At 39.4% G+C, this 18,721-nt stretch overlaps 1 protein-coding gene across 2 annotated transcripts; it reads right to left on the bottom strand.

The window, feature by feature from the left end:
- Positions 1-2,153: 2,153 nt before the first annotated feature.
- Positions 2,154-18,235, bottom strand: cers3a (ceramide synthase 3a). Of its 2 annotated transcripts, XM_080294251.1 has the most exons (12): positions 18,088-18,117; positions 17,081-17,167; positions 16,191-16,372; positions 15,619-15,736; positions 11,855-11,973; positions 11,718-11,775; positions 11,495-11,545; positions 10,678-10,770; positions 6,156-6,284; positions 5,450-5,556; positions 5,122-5,275; positions 2,154-4,317 (listed from the first exon to the last, which is right to left on the bottom strand). In XM_080294251.1, exons 3-12 carry the CDS (start codon positions 16,361-16,363, stop codon positions 4,129-4,131), a joined length of 1,191 nt encoding a protein of 396 aa, XP_080150377.1. In that variant the 5' UTR covers positions 16,364-16,372; positions 17,081-17,167; positions 18,088-18,117; the 3' UTR covers positions 2,154-4,128. The 2 variants fall into 2 exon arrangements, with proteins under 2 accessions (XP_080150377.1, XP_026038953.1); XM_026183168.2 differs by lacking the exon at positions 17,081-17,167 and having other exon boundaries at positions 18,088-18,235.
- Positions 18,236-18,721: the final 486 nt, after the last annotated feature.

Genomic DNA, 18,721 nt, shown 5'->3' with positions numbered 1-18,721 from the left:
ACCGCTCTCAGCACCGACCAAGTGTGTTTGAACTGTGTCTTCATTCCACCTACTTCACATACAAGGGTCAGTTCTACAGGCAGAAACATGGGTGTGCCGTGGGCTCCCCAGTTTCACCCATCGTGGCCAATTTGTACATGGAGGAAGTGGAAAAGAGGGCTTTGCTATCCTCCCCTGGAACAACACCAAGCCATTGGTTCAGGTATGTGGATGACACCGGGGTGAAAATCAAATCTCATACCACAATTCACGGATCACATTAACTCGGTGGACCGACACATCAAATTCACCAGGGAGGATATGAAAAGAGGCAGGTTAGCCTTCTTAGACTGTGAGATTTCCATCAGTAATGGGGGACATCTAAAAGCTGATGTGTACAGGAAACCTACGGATACGAATCAGTATCTAAGGTTTGACTCTCATCATCCACTGGAGCACAAACTGGGCGTCATCAGGACGCTACAACACAGAGCGAACACCATCCCTACTGACACAGCAGCCAGGGAGGCAGAAGAACATCAGGAAGGCCCTGAGTAACTGTGGTTATCCCAGCTGGACTTTTGTCAAAGCTGGGAAGGCACCTGAAGAAAGCTCCAGCTGATCCAGGAGAGAAGGACAACCGCCGCCCAAGTGAAAACCTGTAGTGATCCTGTATATGTCAGGACTATCGGAGCAGCTGAGACACATTTTTTCTAAACACCAGGTCTCTGTGGCTTTTAAACCCCAAAACACGCTGCACCAAAAACTGGTGCACCCCAAGGATCGGGTCCCCCGACACAAACAGAGTAACATGGTGTACGCTGTTCAGTGCAGGAGGACTGCCAGGATTTATACGTCGGGGAAACCAAACAACCTCTGGCTACAACACAGAAGAGTCACCTGCAGTCTATTTACACCTACAGGCCAGTGGACACTCTTTCAATGATGAGGATGTAACATCCTGGACAGGGAGGAACGCTGGTTTGAGGGCGGAGTCAAGGAGGCCATTTACGTGAAAAGGGAAAGACCATCTCTGAATGGAGGAGGGGCCTAAGGGTACATCTGTCACCATCTTACACTGCTGTGATTGCAGCCATTCCCCAGCTCTCTGTGAGTGGGACTCATGGCCATTGATCAGTGGGCTTTGATCAGTGGTCATGAGAATTTGCATAATTATGAATAAGGAACTGACCTCTCAGCCCATTGTTCCTTCATTCGCTGGTTTCAGTCATTATGCAAATGTGCTGTTTATAAGGGTGAAACCTGCAGTCAGCTGAGACTGAAGACGTCACCTGATGATGATGAAATGTTTCTCCCACTGAAAACGCTACGTCCAGATGAACAGAACCAACTTTTGGAGAATGTAATTTCTTCTCAAAATGGTATTTTGTTTTCAAATGACACACACAACCCATCACCAGTTGAACACTGATGTGCTTAATGTAAAATACTATGACCATTTCTTCTCCAGTCATCATAATGACTACTGTAAGCCTTTTTTTGTTTTGTGTTACACTTACTACAGACAGTACAGTGGCCTGTCAAACAATGGGGAAAAACTGTGAAAGTAGAGATGGTGTCAGTCTCACAAATCCAAACTGAAAGCTACAATAACCCAGTTTTATCTGAATTTGAAAGCAGGAAATTAGAGATCATCCAGATTTGACAAAACAAATAGAGCAGGAAGTTGTTTTTAACACCCTCCACCCCCAAAAAGGGCAAAGTCTAGTAGGATTTGCTGTTAGCTGAACTCAGAGTTGGAGTCAGAGCAATTTCCCTGAAAAAGTATTAATGAACTTAAAGGCAGAAACTCATCATTTTATTTTCATTCTGAATGAGATTTTTCAAATCAAGTAATGTTTTTTTCAGAAACTCATTGTGCCACCTGAGTGGGTCAACTGAGCCACAGGTTGCAGAAATGATCCCCGGCTCCTGCAATAGATTTAAATATCTCGCCCAAGGATACTTAAAACCCTTATTTACCCCATTGCTTTGCAAGTATTACTGCATGTGTGAGAAAGTTAGGAAAAGAGCTTTTAAAAACACTGTATATGTGTGAGATCAGGTAAATGAAATGTGTCCTAGAATTATATAGAATATATAGAATTAAATAGTTTTGAAATGAAAAACAGTGACAATAAAATAATAATAATAATTCTCTTACACAATGTGGATAATGTAAGAGTAAACTTTATCAGATTTTTTTCTTTTGCACTTGGAAAGCCCATTGGCTCCTGACATTATACAGTAACACTGATATGCAGCTGATCAGCCAGGTAATCTTCAATGTCCAGAAATTTAATTTAACAAGTTTGCTGATGCTCTCTTGAACAATACAGAACACTATGAATACTATAGTCAACAAATGTCAAAAAACAGTCCAGGGTACAGAAGTGACAGCGATATGAGCTACAGCACAAAACAAACTTGATGGGCAGAGGAAGAGGAGAATGAAGTACAGGACGTATCAATACTTGTTTTTGTTGTAGTATAAAACTGTATCGCCTGCTTTAAGGGTCATCCTTTTTGTGGAGCAGACTGCTGGTTCACATCAAGGTCCAGCACATTGTAAGTTATAATTTCAACTGCTGAAGCGAATTCCATCTTTTAAAAGATGTACTTCCTTTAAGAAAAGAAAACGAACACAACAGTTTATGGACAAATTCTGGTTTGGGGTGAAATTGTGACAAATGTGACAATGACAATTCCTCACAACTGGGTTTTGACCATATAAATAAAAAAAAAAGCTTTTTCATTTTGCTGTCTAAAACCTATAACACTTTTTATTTTTTTTAGTCACTGGAGAAACAGCAACAAGTAGCACGATGCTTCTCTTTGGCCTCATGGTGGCATTGTTGTCTTACTGTCACGCTGAATAAGAACCAGATGTTAAAAAAAAAAGACAGACGACAAATAAAATTAAAGAAGTAAAACATCAGTCCCAAACAAACTATTTCAGTTCCCCTGAGTTACTAATGCACACATGCTTCAAAACTCATCTGCTTTTCTGTAACTTGCCTCTTTCAGACAGTGAACTTGCTGCTTATGTTTCCAGGAAGACCATGACATCTGAAAAGCTGATAGAGGCAACAAGGATGCTACTTTTTCCCTACAGCTCATCTTGTAAACTTACACTAAAATGTTGTTATGACCATAATCAGGTGACTGTGGGATTTCTCTGTGTTTTGAATGAATACCTAACATGCTAGGATTCGAAGTTGACAGTTGTCAAAGTTGATTTGGTCAGTGACAGTTACTGCAGTTATCAACCCAAGTTTAAGCATCATTCCAAGTGTTAGTGGGAGTAGTTTGTTTGGTTGTTTTCTTTTTTTTCACTTTGGAATGGAAACAAACAGGTTTCATTTTGGTAGAAAAGAAAAAATGTGATACAAATGTGCTCATTATCAGCATTCTATTCATGCTTTCTAAAAACACAGTACCAGTACAATAAAAAAAAGTTGAATATGGGAATCATTTTAAAACTTTTTTGTTATAATGCAATCTTTGTGTGGTTGACCAAAGCAGGTATTGCAAAGTCTAATAGAAAACTGGATTGTAATAGATACATTTAAGAAGGGAAAATAATTAACTTAAATCTGAAAACATCTAAACCTGGTCATGTGTTCGTGTTGAAGTTGTTTTCAGACATAAATACAGCTCTGAATCTTCAATTTTTCAGCTCCCTGCTTCTTCCCTGATTTCTGTTTTTGTTGTGCCTCCTGCATTCGATATGCTGTCTTAACACTATCCTAAACTGGTTTTTATTCGGCTATTTCTAATGTATTCTGCATGTAAGAAAGGTAAAATTGTGGAACTTGATTCTCCTGATATTCTCCAGATTTTTTGTTTTAAAATAGCTTTAAACACATTTACAGCACGATTTTGCAGAGGTGCTCTGTGTAAGAGTCTGTTTTGCTCACATGAGGCATGTTTCAAACTCGAATTCTGTTGCATAGTCAGAGCTTTTTGAGTTTCAAAATCTGAAAACAATGTTTAAGTGTAGCTTTCTTGTCTGTGGAGGGCAACAGTTGGGCTGTGTTACTTAATGCATGTATATGTGATATGTTTGGCTCGCTGGACTTTTTTGATAAGCAAAACACAAAGTCTATTTCAGGATTATTCTCCTGTACTCAGAGTCGTGAATACGAGTCAGCACACAGTCTTTGACCAGCAGATGTTCTCTGGTGGAGATAAGGATCTAGACCCTCCGTTCTTGTCATACTTCTTATCAGCCACCAGTGATCCGGCAGGCTTGTGCCTTTGTTCAACTTCATCCTGTGTTGAGCTGCTTTCGTCCCCATCTTCCTCTTCATTGTCACTTCTTTCATCTTTGGTTAGCTGAATGAAATGATTACAGTAAAAATACAGAATGAAAAACATGATGGGAAAATCAACAGAAAAGGAGACTGTATTTAGAAAAAAGCCGCCAAAGAGGACAAAATGTCTACTTGAAAGCAGATTTGAAATCTGAGATGCAGCAGAGAACTCTGGGTAGCAGTTTGGCTTCCTTTCAATGTAAAACACAAAGCTTTGTTGAGCATTTTGAAGCCTGGATATTAACATTTTGCTCATCACAATGCAGGTTTTTTAACAACGTAGTGACATATTTGGACGAAATGATGCATTTTAAAGTTACCACGTAAGAGTGATCTGCATTTATAGGATGCAAAGAACCACATACCTGCTATTTAAAAGATCCATTTTTGCTAGGCGTGTTGGTTTGAGTTACTAACTAACCTTTTGAAACATGTTTGTGGTATGTTTGGAGTATTTCATTGAAAATTGCATGTTTTATTAGCTTTCTTACATCACTGGGAAACTAGGTCAGTAAGGTACTTAAAACCTACTTGATGGTCTGGCCTTTACCTGAGTTCTTGAAGGCTCTGGATGTTGTAGGGCTGTCTTGGTTGACATGCCTCTGCAACATCGCAGAGTTTGTTCATTAGTCAAACTTTGAACGCAGGGTACATGTTTTAATTCTGGTTGGGGAACACTGGGCCAGCTCTTTATCATCTCAAGGACGTTCGAGTTTGCCCACCCAGTCCACATGTATTTTATGGCCCTCTGAGTATCCTGTGGGTGTTCTTTAGGAGTGTGGGGTGTAAAGAGAGACGTGGATAAATACTGTCACAGCAGACTTACTGTGCCAAACATAAATTTCCTGATCATGCGTAGAATGAGGTAGGCCCAGAAAATGTGCAGACAAAGCAGGACCACCAGCATTGTGTTGAAGAAGTAGTAACCAAAGAAGGCAGGGTAATAGAGAACAGGGTAGACCCAAGTACAGTGGATCAGCCTGAAACACAAGCATATCAAAAATGTAAAAATCTGTTACATACTAAATGTAATACATGTATAGGAAATCTGCTTGAGTATGAATGAACAAAGACCAATAAACTTAGTTCACTGGTTACTTTAGACTTAATTTGAAGAAAAAAACACACAACTTAAGTCTTATTTATCGGCTTACCAAAATGGAAAGATGATCAGTCGTGTTACCATGAACACTATGGCAAACAAAACAAAGAGAGTTTTGCAGGTTTTCTCCCATTTGGCATAGTTGAATAATTTGGCAGACTAAAAGAAAAATGAGTTTTACCATTAATTAACAACACACATATACACACAGCAGGTTTTATGTAGGATAAAGACCCAGTAAGTCCCAACAATCAGTTGACCCGCATGAGAAGGCACTTGGTGACAGCGAAGGAAAAACTCCCTTTTCACAGGAAGAAACCTCTGGCAGAACCAGGTCAGCCATCTCCCACGACTGGTGGAGAGTGAAAAGGGTTCAGTGAAGTAGAAACACTTCCATCATATTCTAGATCTCAAATATTTTCTTTTCTTTAATATGTGGCACACCACAAAGTAACAGAAACAGGTATTGGCACTTTGCATGTTTTATCTGCTTTCTGACAATTCACAAGAGAAAACTTCAAAAAGTGTATTTTTGAAAAATATCACCATGTGGTCATTGTTCAGAATACGTTACTGCTTAGGTGAGGTCTCATTTTTACCCATGCTGCTCGTTTTTGAGCTAAGATTCCTTTTGTGTCACAACTATTTTCATTTACCTGCAATACCAGGTGGATTTATTTTGAACTGTAAGCAGTGTCCAGTTACTAAAGGTTAATCTATACCTTCATGTGGCCACCAAACATGTGGCCGAGACTGACCTCTAGGAAAACATCGGAAGCATCATGGATAAGCATAACCAGTGTTCCTACACGGATGTAGTTGGCACACCAGGAAAAGGATAAGAGGACCAGAGTGGCCAAGTGGTGGATGATTTGCTCCTTAAAGTCCTGATGGAGATAAGAAACACACAAAAACACACAAAGAAAACTCCAATCAACACAGGGAGTACTGTTTCATCACAAATCATGTTTGCATATTAAAAAAAGGTACATGTTGTTAAATGACAGAAGGACAAGAAAAGCAAAGAGAGAGAGAGAGAAATACAGAAAGTCATGACGCAGAAAACAGCGCTGACTCTGCCAAGTTAAAATAAATAAATAAATAAACATTTCTAACGTTATTTACACTTTTCATAATAGTGGAACAAGTTTCAGAATGCATCAATTATAATAATACCATTAAATATGTACATATATTTATTAGTTTCAGATGTAGCCATTCTTGTATTTTGCTTGTTTACATTATTGTATTTTGCACAACTCTGTTGCTTGTGAAGCTCGCACACAAGAATTTCACTCACATGTGCTGTACCAATGTACCTGCACATGTGATGTGACAATAAAAGTGATTTGATTTGATTTTGATTTGATTTGAAATATAAAAAATACCATAAAAGACAGGAAGAACTTTTTCCCCATTTCCTGCATTCTAATAGTTATCTTTGTACACTCCAACAGAATCTAATTAACAGGAGGCAAGGTTATTATCGTTAACGAAAACTAACGAAATAACAACTAGAACGAATCATTTTCGTTATCGGAAATAAAAATAAAAACAAGACTTTGCAAAAAAATGAAAACCAACTAAAACTGTAATGAGTGTTCACAAAACTAACTAAAATTAACTAAATTTATAGCGAAAATGTGTTTAGTTTTCATTGATGTGTGCGTGTCCTACAATAGTCAAGGGTGAAAATGAAGTGTAGTTTTCAGGGTTTTTTCTTGCTGTGTCACATTATGCCAGCAGGTGGCAGCACGTTAGTCGAATCCAATTTGGGATTACTTTGAATATGACTGTGTTTTGGATAAAGCAAGTGTCTTGTAGTGGAAAGAGACAAATTATGAGGGACATTTCTAAAGGGGAAAAAATCCCACAAACCTTAAAGTGCACTTGAAAAGCTCACACATATATACAATAAAAATTCATTCATTAATTAATTAATTAATAAAAAAAAAAATAAAAAAAAAAAAGCTTGCACAAGAAGGCTAACCTAGCTTACCTTGAGAAGGTAAGGGAGCACACTCAACCCTCATCCCCAGAAACAGAAGCTAACCCCGGGCAAGGCAGCGTGATGCATCCCGAGACAACTCCACAAAAAACATTAATGCAGTGGTTGCAACAGCGAGCCGATGGCTGCTGGTTGGTCAATTTGCAGGAACATCACAAGCGAGAGGAAGCGTTGATGAATATGTTTATTGAGACGGGGACATCTACATAACTGTGTGAGTCAGTTGCCTTCAAAAAGTTTAGCAATTCACTTGAACCAAAATTACGAACACCTGGTGCTGCAAAAGTTAATAGTCTCATTGGGGCCAAGATTTATCTTTTATAGTTGCCTGCTATCAATGGTTGTTCATCTGGCCTTTTTTTTTTTTTTAAGAACCCAGAGGTTCCCCATAGGTGGGAATGTGAGTTGTCTGTCTCTGCGTGTTAGCCCTGCGACCTGTCCAGGGTGCAGGGTATGGCAGCTGGAATAGCAACATACCCAAGGATGAGCAGAAGAGCATGACTGATATGATGAAACTGGGATTTTGTTACACTTAAATGTTGCAAACAACTAAAAAAAAAAAAAAAAAAAACTAAACTAGCAAACAAATGGTAAAAACTAATTAAAACTGATATAAATTTGAAAATCTGAAGTCAAAACTAAATAAAAATAAAAACTAATGAAAATTGCAAAACTATTAAAACCCTGTCAGGAGGTTTCATGTATTAGAAAGAAAGGGAAACTTCTTCACATGCCTGATCACAATAGGTTAAACATGTTTTATTTTGTTTTGTTTTTTTATCTTTCTCTACAACAGGTAGCATTGATAAGACAACTCATATGTCTTCAGAAGGGCTATAGTGTGTACTGGAAAGAAAGGGACCAAGCACCGAGTCTTAAAGGTAATAAAATTAGATTGAATAGATGCTTGGACTGTTTTCTTTGCCATGTTGCTATGACTGATCAGTTAAAGTAGCAATGGTATTACAAGTGGAGGCTACTGACATTTTTCCCTCCACATCTGTTCGGATTGTTTTTTCACTGCTACTTCCTTTTGGCTAGGATAAGTATCACTACTGGTAGCATGATGCAATACCTGGACCCTACAGAGGTTGCACAGATATTTCAACTCATCCAGGATGGCTCATCAATATGTACCATTGGCAGAAGGTTTGCTGTATCTCCTAGCAAAGTCTCAAGAGAGGAGATACTAGGAGATAGGCTGTTACTCTAGGAGCCCTGGTAGAAGGTCTTCAACCATCAGGAGGTCCAGTATCTGCTCTTTTGTGCAGGGAGCATGAAGAGCATTGCCAGAGTCCAACAAAATGACCCCCAGCAGGCCACTTGTGTGTGTCTCTGACCAGACAATCAGAACCAAACTTCATGAGGGTGGCCTGAAGGCCCTGTGCTCACTGCCCAGCACCATGGTGCTCGATTGGCATTCACCATACAATACAAGAATTGGAAGGTCCTGCACTGGTGCCCAGTGTTTTTCACAGATTAGAGCAGGTTCATGTGACAGACATGAATGGGTCTGGAGAAGCAGTGGAGAACACTACCTGAGCTACCTGTAACATCGTTCAGTATGACTGGTTTGCTGGTGGATCAGCGATCGTGTGGGGAGGAATATCCATGGAGAGACAAACAGACCTCTACAGGCTAAACGGTAAATGGACTAGTTCTTATATAGCACTTTACTACTCTGTCTGAGCACACAAAATGTTTCATGCAACTTGCCTCATTTATCAATTGACACCTATTTATACAAGCACTTTTTTCTATGCTTTATTTCTCCACAGAAGTGCTTTCTATCTAACATTCACACACATTCATACTCATGTGGATGCATCGGAGAGCAACCTAGGGTTAGTATCTTGCCCAAGTATACTTGGCTTGGCAGACTGGAGCAGCCATCGATCAAACCACCAAACTTCCAAACCTCCCATACCTCCTGAACTAAGTCATGGTGCAGTAGGCCCTGGGTTCCTCCTTGTGCATGACAATGCCTGGCCTCAAATGGTGAGAGTATGCAGACAGTGCCTGAAGGATCGAGGAATTGATACCACTGACTGGCTCCCATGCTTGCCTGACCTAAGTCCAATAGAACACCTTTGAGGCATTATGTTTCAGTTTATCCAACACTGCCAGGTTGCACCTCATGGAGGAGCTGAGTGATACCCAGGTATGGGTGAAGTCTTCTGGTTAGGTCTGTCTTCTAGTGAAACAGGTGTTTGAAGAGGAGTGGGAAGAAATAACACTTATGTACTCCCACCCTCTTCAGATATTTATAGTTCAGTCATGTAGCTGAGCAGCTGCTTCCTGAGTATATGTAATACATTATATAACAATGATAATTTACCACACGAGAAATATCTATGTTGAAAAGACCTCTTGTAGCTTAATGCTGCCCTCATCCCTGTACTGCATAAAAACCACATCTTTATACACTGATTTAAATTTGTGGACATTTGGACATTGCTTGTGCTTAACCTCACACACAGACACACAAAAACCTTTCCTAGTAGTTCTCACCACAACTCATAGCCCCACTGCAGAGAGAGAAGTGTAATATATAAAACTGTAACAATACAACTGAGCGTAAGGCAGACAAGACAAGAGATTATCAGAATAAAACAGGAAACAGAAAGTGAACTTGTGACACCAAGAAAAGATTGACTACAAAGGAGACGCTGATGGCAAGACACATGGATGAGATTAGGAATAACAAAAACCAGAAACTAGAAATAAACGCAGACCCAACAGAGAAAACTAAACTATACAGAGTTAGCACTTAAGTCATCTCTTAGATGCAGCAGAAAGAATCGCGAGTCCACAACAAACTCAAAGATCCAGAGACGCAGGAACACTGAGCACCACTTTGAGTTGCTGCAATTAAATGTTGGGAAATGGACGAGCCTGCCGCTGCCGCTTTTTCAATTTGATTCTCTGCTTTTGAATTCAGGTGTCTGTAGGCTAATCATTTTAATTTCAGTTTCAACAATATAGCATCCTTTCCAACAAATTACCCAGTCTATACGAGTACGAGTCTGCTGTCTTCATTTATTTTCTTGAGCAGTATGTATAATTGCATTTGTTGAGTATTGTATTGTTGAGATTCAAATATTAATATTAGCCTGAAGTTTCGAAAAAATAATACTACCTTTTTTAATACTAATACTCTTTCACATATTTAGAAATGGTTAAAATTATACATTACATATTATGTAAAGAAAAAAAGAAAGCAGATGAATGAACCTAATTGAAGTTTGTGGTCTCTAAGAACCACTACTTACCTTCCTCTTGACATCAAAAGCAACACTGAAGAGAAGACAGCCATAGAAACTCATTTCCAAGATATAATACCAGTACTGAGACTCTAGCATGGTCTGCAGACAGGGAGACAAAGAGACAGATTCAAGAAGACGGGACAAAATTATAATCAGTTATACAGACAAAAGGTTTGTCCCATAAGGTTCTGTTTTTTCCCCTAGACCTTAAGGCTAAAAATAAGCTGCAGAGGAATCTATTGTTTACACCAATTTGCAGCTTTCCACGTAAATGCTAGTACAGGTTGATGCTTCTGTTAAACACTGAAAGAAAAGGAAATCTGAGTACTAGTAATTAAAGTCCCACATGGCAAGAAACATGGCAGGTTTACAATCCTTTCACAAAGTATAGCCCTGTTTTTTCAGTTTGTACTGATTGCAAAAATAAATAAATGTATCGTCTGCTTTGTCTGAATGTCTGCTGAACTTCACATCTGTAGTGGTGTACAGAAGAGAAATTACAAAAATGTGTGATGCCCAAAAATCTATGGACCTAACCGGATGTTAGATGGACATCTATAAGTAGTGTGGGATGGATGATTGGATAATTGGATCCATCATCCCATTGGATGATGGATCCAATTATCCATCATCCCATTGGATGATGGATAATTGTTAGAATTCTGAGTTCTTTTTTTCTGAGTTTGTTTTTTACTCTTTTTTGTTATTGCCCTTGCCTGTGTTTTCCGTATGTTTCCTCAGTGGTTTTGTGGTTTTCTGTGTTTTTGCTCTTGATGATTGATTGATGATTATGGCATGTGGTGTGGGAGAGTATGCAACAAACCTGCTTGGGAAAACCTGTCCATACTTCCCTAGTATCATAAAGCCATTCTTTCTGCAGAAAAAAAAGGTATTATATTTGTACAGGTAATGCAAAATAAAGAAGAGTGGTGAAATGTTAACTTATAAAGAGCTGTTCAGACAAAAGCCTAATGAGTAAAGAGACTTAATCATTTAACCATCACTGCCTTGAGTTGGAAAAATGTTGAAATGGTTATGTTACTTACATCATGCAGTGCTACCATTCCTCCAATAAATGCAGACAGGTAGAAAACAAATCGCCAGCTGTTGGGACACAATAAAGTTGCTGTTAATATCAGAATAATCACAAATACACACACTCACAAAAGCAGAGCGTAGTAACCTGGCCTCTGTGAATTTCTTCAGAACTCCAGGGCGGTCCTGTCTGCGTCTTCTTCTAAACCAGCGCTCCACTTGTCTCGTGGACAGACTGCTTTTCTTAGACAACCCATCAATGTCAACCTGGTATTAAATACACATGCAGACAGACACAAAAACACATGCATGTTTGTATATGTGTATCGTGTAGGTGCTTAAATGTATATCTCTAGCCCGCTCGTTTCAGATACATAAATAATGTAGTTTTGTCAAAACTGCAGGAATCTCTCAGGCACATTTGCAAACAAACGCTGGAAAGTGTGGAGTCACACTTCAGGCTGTTGAAGGTAATTAAAGAGCAGAAATATATCCGCAAGCTTTGAGACATCCTTGACTTTCACTGCGAGAAACAGTAGCTTGCAGTCAGCAGAACTCCAGAAATGTATCGATGTAATTTGTCGTGATTTGGTAATCTGTTAATAATGTACATCACTTATGGAAAATGTGCATGTCCGCTGACTCAAACCAGTACAGTTTAAAACAAATATGTTATATTTGGACATTTGTTCATAATGAAGGTGGCACAGTGGTGGAGTGGTACACACTGCAGCAAGAAAGTCCATGGTTCAGATCCGGTCTGGTCTCATGTTCCCACTCTCTACGGGAACATGAGATTGCATCAAAAACATGCATCAAGAGGGAGGGGTGGTTGGTAGGTAGGTAGAGGGATACTTTATTGAACACAAACACATATACGGTCCCTCGCTATAACGCAGTTCACCTTTCACGGTCTCACTGTTTCGCATTGTGTTCTGCGTCCTGATCGGCTGTAGACAATTATCAATCAATCTCGTGCCGTGTCTCCTGTGGCTGGATTTTGCACTGTCAGAGGCCCCTGTGGGTGCCTTTGGTTTCATTCTTTAATACTGGACTTATTTTTCTACTAAGGTTTGAACTTTGAGAGTTTAAACAAGAGAGAAAAGTGTGAAAATGTTCACGCCTGTCTGAGAAAAGTGTATAAAGTGTGTAGTGAGGGGTTTTACAGCCTTAAAACATCTATAATAGCTGTAGAAAATAAAGTTGGCTACTTTGCAGATTTTACCTATCGCGGAATATTTTTAGAACGTAACTCCTGCGACAAATGAGGGACGACTGTACCAAATACACTAACAGAAAGCAAACTGGCTACACCAAGTTACAAAAAAGAAAAGACAAGCATTTGTACAAGAGCTGTACAAACCTAGCCTCCTAACTAAAATACAGTAAATAGCTGTGGAGCAGTGATGAACTATCCCAAAATAAGTGAAATAAGTAAATAACTGTAGTGCAATGACAGTCTAACCACCAGAAATGTACGACCAGCAAAAATGAACAGTCCTTGAGTGTGTATGGGCGAGGTTGTGAAGGGGCCCATTAGTCCACCTTACCCCTGCGCCTGACTGCTTTGTTAGATGTATAGTCCTTGGAACAAAGGACTTCCTTAGCATGTCTGTAGAGTGACAAGAGTCTGCCAATGAACTAGCTTCTCTGCTTGTTGAAGATTAAGTGTTGGTCATTGTCCATGATGGACAGCAGCTTGTTCAGGGTCCTTTTCCCTGCCACCAATGTAAAGAGCCAGCTTTCTTCACAACTTGTCCAGCTTGTCTGTTGGCATCTCTCTTTCTCTTTTGGATGCTGCCTCACCAGGACACCAGCGCACAGAAGAGGACACTGGTGATGACTGACTGGTAAAATATAAACAAGAATTTGCTGCAGATGGTAAACAACCCCAATTTCCTCAGGAAGCTCAGCCAGCCCTTTTTTGTAGAGTATATCTATGTTCACTAACCAGTCCAGTGTGGTATCCAGACAGAGTCCCAGGTACCTGTAGGTACTGACAAATTCCAATTGATACAGGTAGTGCAGAATGCCTAGCCCTGCGGAAGTCTACCTTACGTCAGTTTACAAAGTCCAATCAAGCTCCTATACTCTCCCTCCTGTCCATCCATGATATGCCCAACTATAGCTGTGTTATTAGAAAACTTCTCCATGTGACATGTTGCAGAGTTGTAGCTGAAGTCAGCCATGTACAGGGCAAAAAGGACAGGAGAGAGCACTGAGAGAGCATTTTTAGGTCACCAATGCTGCTGACCACGGTCTCTGAGGTGCAGTCTCTCAGCCTCACAAACTGTGTGAGGTTCGCTATTGAGGACACCAGGAGTCCAGCCCCATCTGCAACAACTAGTCTCTCAGTAGTGGGGACTGTATAGTGTTAAATATGCTGGAGAAAGGACTTCCAGGTCGCACAGTGGAGGTAGCTACGTAGAACTACTGCTTCTGGCTCGAAATACTAACAAGATAAAAAGCTAACTAGGATGGGGCTATGGTGAATGACAAACACGGCAAGGTGAAAACCAAGAGAAGGGTGATAACTATGACTGCAATGTATACTGAAGAAAGTGAAGCTAACGAAGATGGCGACATTTTGGCTAGTGCTGGGGCTAATGCTAGCAAAAAAGAATGAAATGGAGGAGAACGTCAATATTAACTCATCACTTTAAGGCGATACTTATGGAAATTAGGGAATCGGAAAAGAAAATGTGCAACAGTTTGAAGAAGTTAAGGCCAAAGTGTGCAAAACCAGCGCAAGACTCAAGGAAGCAGATAATCATATTTTGGACATGGAGGAGCAGATTCAAACAATGCAGGATGCTGTTACGGAGCTATTAAAACTACAATCCAAACTCAAGTGACAAATCACCGAAGGTTAAAGTTGGGAATGAAGAGAAAAGCGCTCCCACTACTCGGTCCATTACTGCACGCTTTCTGAGTTATGAGACAAGACAAATGTGTAATATTTAGAACTATTGCCTTGGCTTAATCGAGATGCAAGGAGTAGTGGTTCATGTGCAGTGTGGAAGAATTGTGCGAGGAGGACTTCTAATCCTGGGCCCCACTCCGAAGTGTGTGGGTCAGCCCACACCTGACTTATTACATCAGGTCTTACAGACCTGAAAATCCTGTTTTATTTTCTTATTATCTGTTTGATTGTTATCTTGTTAACTGTGGTTCTGAGCAGTTTGGAGAAGCGGTATTGTTATGTTTATTTTGACAACAATGTTCCATCTTAAAAATGGCAAACACTGTTAATATCCTCTCCTTTAATGTAAATAGAATAGTCAGCCCACAAAAAGGTCCAACATACTGTTTAAGGTAAAGAAAGAAATGATTCGTGCAGCCCTCCTACAGCAGACGCGTTTGTCAGATAAAGAACACAAAAAACTAGAACAAGGTTTTTGTTACTATGCCTATTCATTATCACAGAGATCTGGGCACTGTAGAGATTTAGCAATTTTAATATCACAACAGATCTGTTTTGAATATTTATTTGATATAAGGGATAGGGAGATCCGATATGTATTGGTAAAATGGAGAACTGATGGTTTTCCACTCACTACCCCCAATATATACACAACTATAGGAATGACTGGGCTTTCGATAAGCTCATGTTTGAGCTGATCTGAAACTGAAGCAATGCTGATATGTGGAGGGGACATGAATATAAGGCTATCCAAATTAGAAATTTCTAAAGCACATATATAGTACAGCAAAAATGGAAAATAAGTTGCATTATTATAATATGTATTTATTGACATCTGGAGAGATGCTAATCCTTCTCGGCTCCCCACTCTACATACTCGAGAACTGATTATTTTACAATTATTACAATTATTTTTTCAGACCTAACAATACCAAAGGTAAACAACAACATTTTGATTGTCAGGACTAAAGGTGTGTGACTTGGTTTACCTGAGCAGGATTTCGACACTGAGTAGTGTAGTAGAACTCCAAGATAGAATTTTCCTCAGCTTTCAGATAGACTCTCTGCTTGATTCCAGCAGAAACTGCAAGTGGTGTTGCTATCCATCTGAAGTACCATAGACATAAGCAAAATGAAATTCAGCACATGATGGAAAATGACATTTTAAGGAAAACAGGTATATTGGGCCGTTACTTTGTCTGTAGCCATGGCTGCGCTTTGTTTGTTTGTTTTGTTCTTTTTGTTTTATGTGTGTGTGCAGTAGCGATTGTGCTGGATGGTTGTGCTGGGATCAAATCTATCAGAGCCACACTCCAAGTTAAAGCTGAATTTTTCCATAGCAACACAAAATGAACTATAGTAGCAATAACTATATCCAGCCACAGTATCACCTGTCACAACCAGGAAGACTGGTTACATTTGTGCTTACTCCCAGCAAACACTGTTGATGGTTCACGATGAACGATTAATGAAAAGCAAGTAAGTGAAGTGTTAACCCACCACCACCCACTCCTCTACTGGAGTAGGGTTAGGTGGTTTAGGTGCACAATTTGGAGCTTACCTTTCAAACAGGTATCTGATGAGTAAAAAGGCTAAGGCATAGGGGAGAGTCACATAAAGATTGGAGGCTTTGGCATAGACCCGGCCCTCTTTGTCTTCCAGGTCAGCCCATGTTAGGCCCACAGGCAACCATAGACTGTCTGACCAGAAGCATTCATACAGTGTGTCAAACATCCCTCCTCCCTAAGGGAGCCAAAAGGTTATACAAACAAAAGAGAGGCAAAGGTCATGATATTAGTAGTCATGTAGTACTATATACTATGTATGTATGTGTATATATATATATATACACACACACACACACACACACACACACACACACTTTCCTTTACCTTACATGGGCAGCAGTATGGTAAAATGTTACAGTTACTAAAGTCTACATACAGATCTGTTCAGAAAACAAATATTGACTTATTGATCCTTTCCCTGAGATCACTCCCACACTTTTTCAACAAGGCCTCTCTAAACACAGAAAGAAAGAGTGCTGAAACAGGCAAGGAGTGCCTCACTTGCAACTTGGCAACATATAATTACATTTGAAAGCACTTTTTTAATAAAGTCCAAATAAAGTGATGATAATCACATAATAAAATAATGTGAATTTCAAAGATAGTTCTGAAAAGGACTGTGTAATCTACTCTTCTCTACTGTAGAAGCTGAAAAGTTGATTTCAAGCCATCACCAAACGGTTTCATTTCATTCAACAGTGTTTCATAACATCTCCGTTTAGAGTTGGCTGCATTCACAGGGATCATTTTAAGAAAGCTTCAGTGCCAGCTTATTCTGATGCTGAAACTTTGTGCAACACAACCCTCTTTTAATGTTAGCCTGCACAAAACCTCTCAGCAGAAAGCCCAGCTTAACAGAGAGAGTTGATAACTAACATCATACCTGTTATATCCTACTGGGTTTTTCAGGTAAAGCAAATAAAGCTTGGCTATTGACCTTCCTTGGCAGGATACTCCTATGAAGATCAACCTTTCACAAAGAAAACGTTGTTGACTGTGTCAATGCCCACGAACCTACTGTAGATTCACTTGCATCACATTTATCTTTACAACAGTTCCCTGTAGCCATATTAGCACACTGTTAAGGAGGCTTCGCATTATAACCCCCAGTCAATAAGGGGACAATAGTTTTCATTACGGTTGTTACTTCCTCTATAAATACTTCAGCTGAAATCTACTGAGAATTGATTCGGTGTGCATGACATGTTCACCCTGCATGCTACAAACACATATCTCTAAATGTGCTGTTTTGTCATCAACGTAGAGTAGTTTTGAATACTTTAACACATTTATAAAGTTTATCTTTAATAAACACAGCACTAACAGAAAATGTAAGAATATGTATTAAATGTGCAGAAAAGTAAAAAGAGTATAATAATGTCAAAGTAAAACTAAATGAAACTTTTAAATCACCTGACTTTGTTCACCCATTAGCTCAGGCTTGGTCTGTTAGCTGTTTGTTTAGTGTTTCAAGTGACATTAGGGTTAGGAAATTTGCCTCTAGTCAAAGTATAATTTCACAGTCAAAGCCATTACCCTTCTTCATAGATGCTGGTTTTATAAATGTGATATGCTATACAGATCCTTTAAGTGACCTTAGACAAATATAGCTTCTTAAACAGCTTACCGCTATTTATTTTTTTTATTTCAAGGAGGCAAACCACATAACTCAGATTTACTGTGATCTTGCTGAGAACAGAGAATCGATTCGTTACAAACCACATCACTTACTGCAGAAAAGCCTGGATCAAATATCTCCTCCTGCCCACAGTTCTAGTTTAAACACAATAGATATCTAGCAAAAACTTGGAAATATTACTCATATTCAAAGGAAGACACACAATTTGCTTGCTAGTCACATTTCAAGGTCACAGTAAAAGAAAAGCTTACCTTTTCACAGCCAGATAGAACAGGTAAGGGAACTTTTCCACATCAGCTGACTGCTTGTGTTTGCTGTGGAATATGAACACAGATGGGAAAGTCCTACGTTGCCCCCACCCCATCCCCAAACACACTCACACACCTTACCACCACCACCCCCACCATATGACAAGCAATCAGCCACTCTTGTCTTTGTTTGATATTCTTTAGGGTCACACCCACCCAGCGACAATTATCTGGGAAGGGCTTTCAGGAAGTGGAGGTAGGCTAGTGGATTGCCACAACACACAGGCTTTTTTTTTTCTCTCTGCCCTCAAAGGATCTAATAACATTGTTTGTACTGTGCTCCTGATAAAATACAAAAGACAAGTTCTCTGACAGAACAAACCCTCCAGGAATAGAAACTGGAAAATGTAAAAATATCCCAGATACTGTATATAATAGACATATTTCTTTAAAAAGAAAGACTAAAGAAAGAAAGAATATTTGCTAAAGTTTACCTATGTTTTATTTTTAAACTTTAGGGTGTGTGTGTGTGTACAGACGGAACAAATAGCACCAGGACTCTGTACTAAGCTAAAACCAATAGAGAGCTTTGATGAGACTCTAAATTAATCATTAACATAACATAAAAATGAAAAGG

The sequence above is a fragment of the Astatotilapia calliptera genome, chromosome 1, assembly GCF_964374335.1.
Source record: "Astatotilapia calliptera chromosome 1, fAstCal68.1, whole genome shotgun sequence".
NCBI lineage: Eukaryota > Metazoa > Chordata > Actinopteri > Cichliformes > Cichlidae > Astatotilapia > Astatotilapia calliptera.
The sequence above is the reverse complement of the archived record's forward strand: the minus strand, read 5'-3'. Positions and strand labels throughout refer to the sequence as shown.

What these genes read in the sequence shown, in the direction of transcription:
- cers3a (XM_026183168.2), bottom strand. Translation starts at nt 16,363, where the DNA reads ATGTTTGACACACTGTATGAATGCTTCTGGTCAGACAGTCTATGGTTG. An exon ending in AGTGTCGAAATCCTGCTCAG is followed by an intron (nt 11,974 to 15,618) that starts GTAAACCAAGTC and finishes ATTTAATACCAG; the next exon opens with GTTGACATTGATGGGTTGTC. An exon ending in CTTCCGATGTTTTCCTAGAG is followed by an intron (nt 5,557 to 6,155) that starts GTCAGTCTCGGC and finishes TTTTTCTTTTAG; the next exon opens with TCTGCCAAATTATTCAACTA.